The sequence below is a fragment of the Stegastes partitus genome, unplaced genomic scaffold, assembly GCF_000690725.1.
Source record: "Stegastes partitus isolate 25-593 unplaced genomic scaffold, Stegastes_partitus-1.0.2 Scaffold424, whole genome shotgun sequence".
NCBI classification, from domain to species: domain Eukaryota; kingdom Metazoa; phylum Chordata; class Actinopteri; family Pomacentridae; genus Stegastes; species Stegastes partitus.
In genome coordinates this window covers 338,045-339,164 of record NW_007578155.1, presented here as the reverse complement: position 1 = coordinate 339,164, position 1,120 = coordinate 338,045, and the positions used below count along the sequence as shown (strand labels likewise).

The following is a 1,120-nucleotide window of genomic DNA, read 5'->3' as shown; positions in this document are numbered from 1 at the left end:
GTGGACAGACAGGTGTATCTTACTGGGCACCAGCTGCTGGCTGCTGTTGGGGCTGTAGTAGAACTTGTCGTTACACAAACTGCCCTCACAGCAGCAGAAGAAGACTTCAGGAGCATCTTTCCTCTCCACGCACTCGTTCCTGTCAGCAGAAGAAGAAGGTCGTCAGACGGCCGTTATATAAAGTCAGGTTCATTTGTTTTAGCAGGTAAGTTAAACGTAAAGTCAAAGCTTTCAATGTCACGAAGGAAGCTCTCTTAAGGCCTGCTAGATCTCCATGGCAACTGATGCTGTGGAGTTAGATCTCCATGGTAACTGATGCTGTGGAGCTAGATCTCCATGGTAATTGATGCTGCGTAGCTAGATCTCCATGGTAACTGATGCTGTGGAGCTAGATCTCCATGGTAACAGATGCTGCGGAGCTAGATCTCCATGGTAACTGAGGCTGCAGAGCTGCGTAGCTACAGTATCAAACGCTTTATACGCCACGTTACCATGGGAACCTGACATGTATTCAGCTGGTGATGCAGAAATGCACTTACATAGAGTACCATGTTCAAATATCTGAAGCTTAACAGTGCAGCTGTCAGAAATAATCAGCTGCGTCGATCAGTAAAATAAATACATTAACACACGTGTAACAGTTTTCTACCAGCATTCCTGTCCTGCATCATTTGCAGCGGTCATAAATGTTCATATTCTTTGTTGTTCCACATTGACACAACCTGTAGTCTGAAGGAGGCGGGACGTCACAGCTTCATTTAGTTTTACATGACGTTTTTAGCGCCTTGTTTTATGCGTCTGTGTCTGACGAAGAAAACCTGGTAAACAAAGAATGTCTGTGACCGCAATCACGTTAACTGTTTTCTTCGACTGCAGGTTTAAGCTTTTATCAAAACAGACAGCATCAGTAAGGTCAAGAACTCTGTGACTAAAGTAAACATCCACAGTGAAATAACAAGTCAATTTATAGCGTTATTGATCAGTAATAACAGAGCAATTCAGCATGTTAATGATCAGTAATATAGAGTTAATTCAGTGTGTTATTGATCAATAATAAAGAGTTAACTCAGCCAGCGTGTTATTTAGTATTCAGGAGTTAACTCAGCGTGTTATTTAGTAA

At 42.3% G+C, this 1,120-nt stretch overlaps 1 protein-coding gene across 1 annotated transcript in view; it reads right to left on the bottom strand.

The window, feature by feature from the left end:
- The window catches only part of acvr2aa (activin A receptor type 2Aa), a 19,971-nt gene that overhangs the window by 10,059 nt on the left and 8,792 nt on the right, over nt 1–1,120 (bottom strand). The window contains exon 3 of the mRNA XM_008285949.1: nt 7–139. Coding sequence (XP_008284171.1) covers nt 7–139 — 133 coding nt within the window. The remainder of the gene's footprint in view (nt 1–6; nt 140–1,120) is intronic.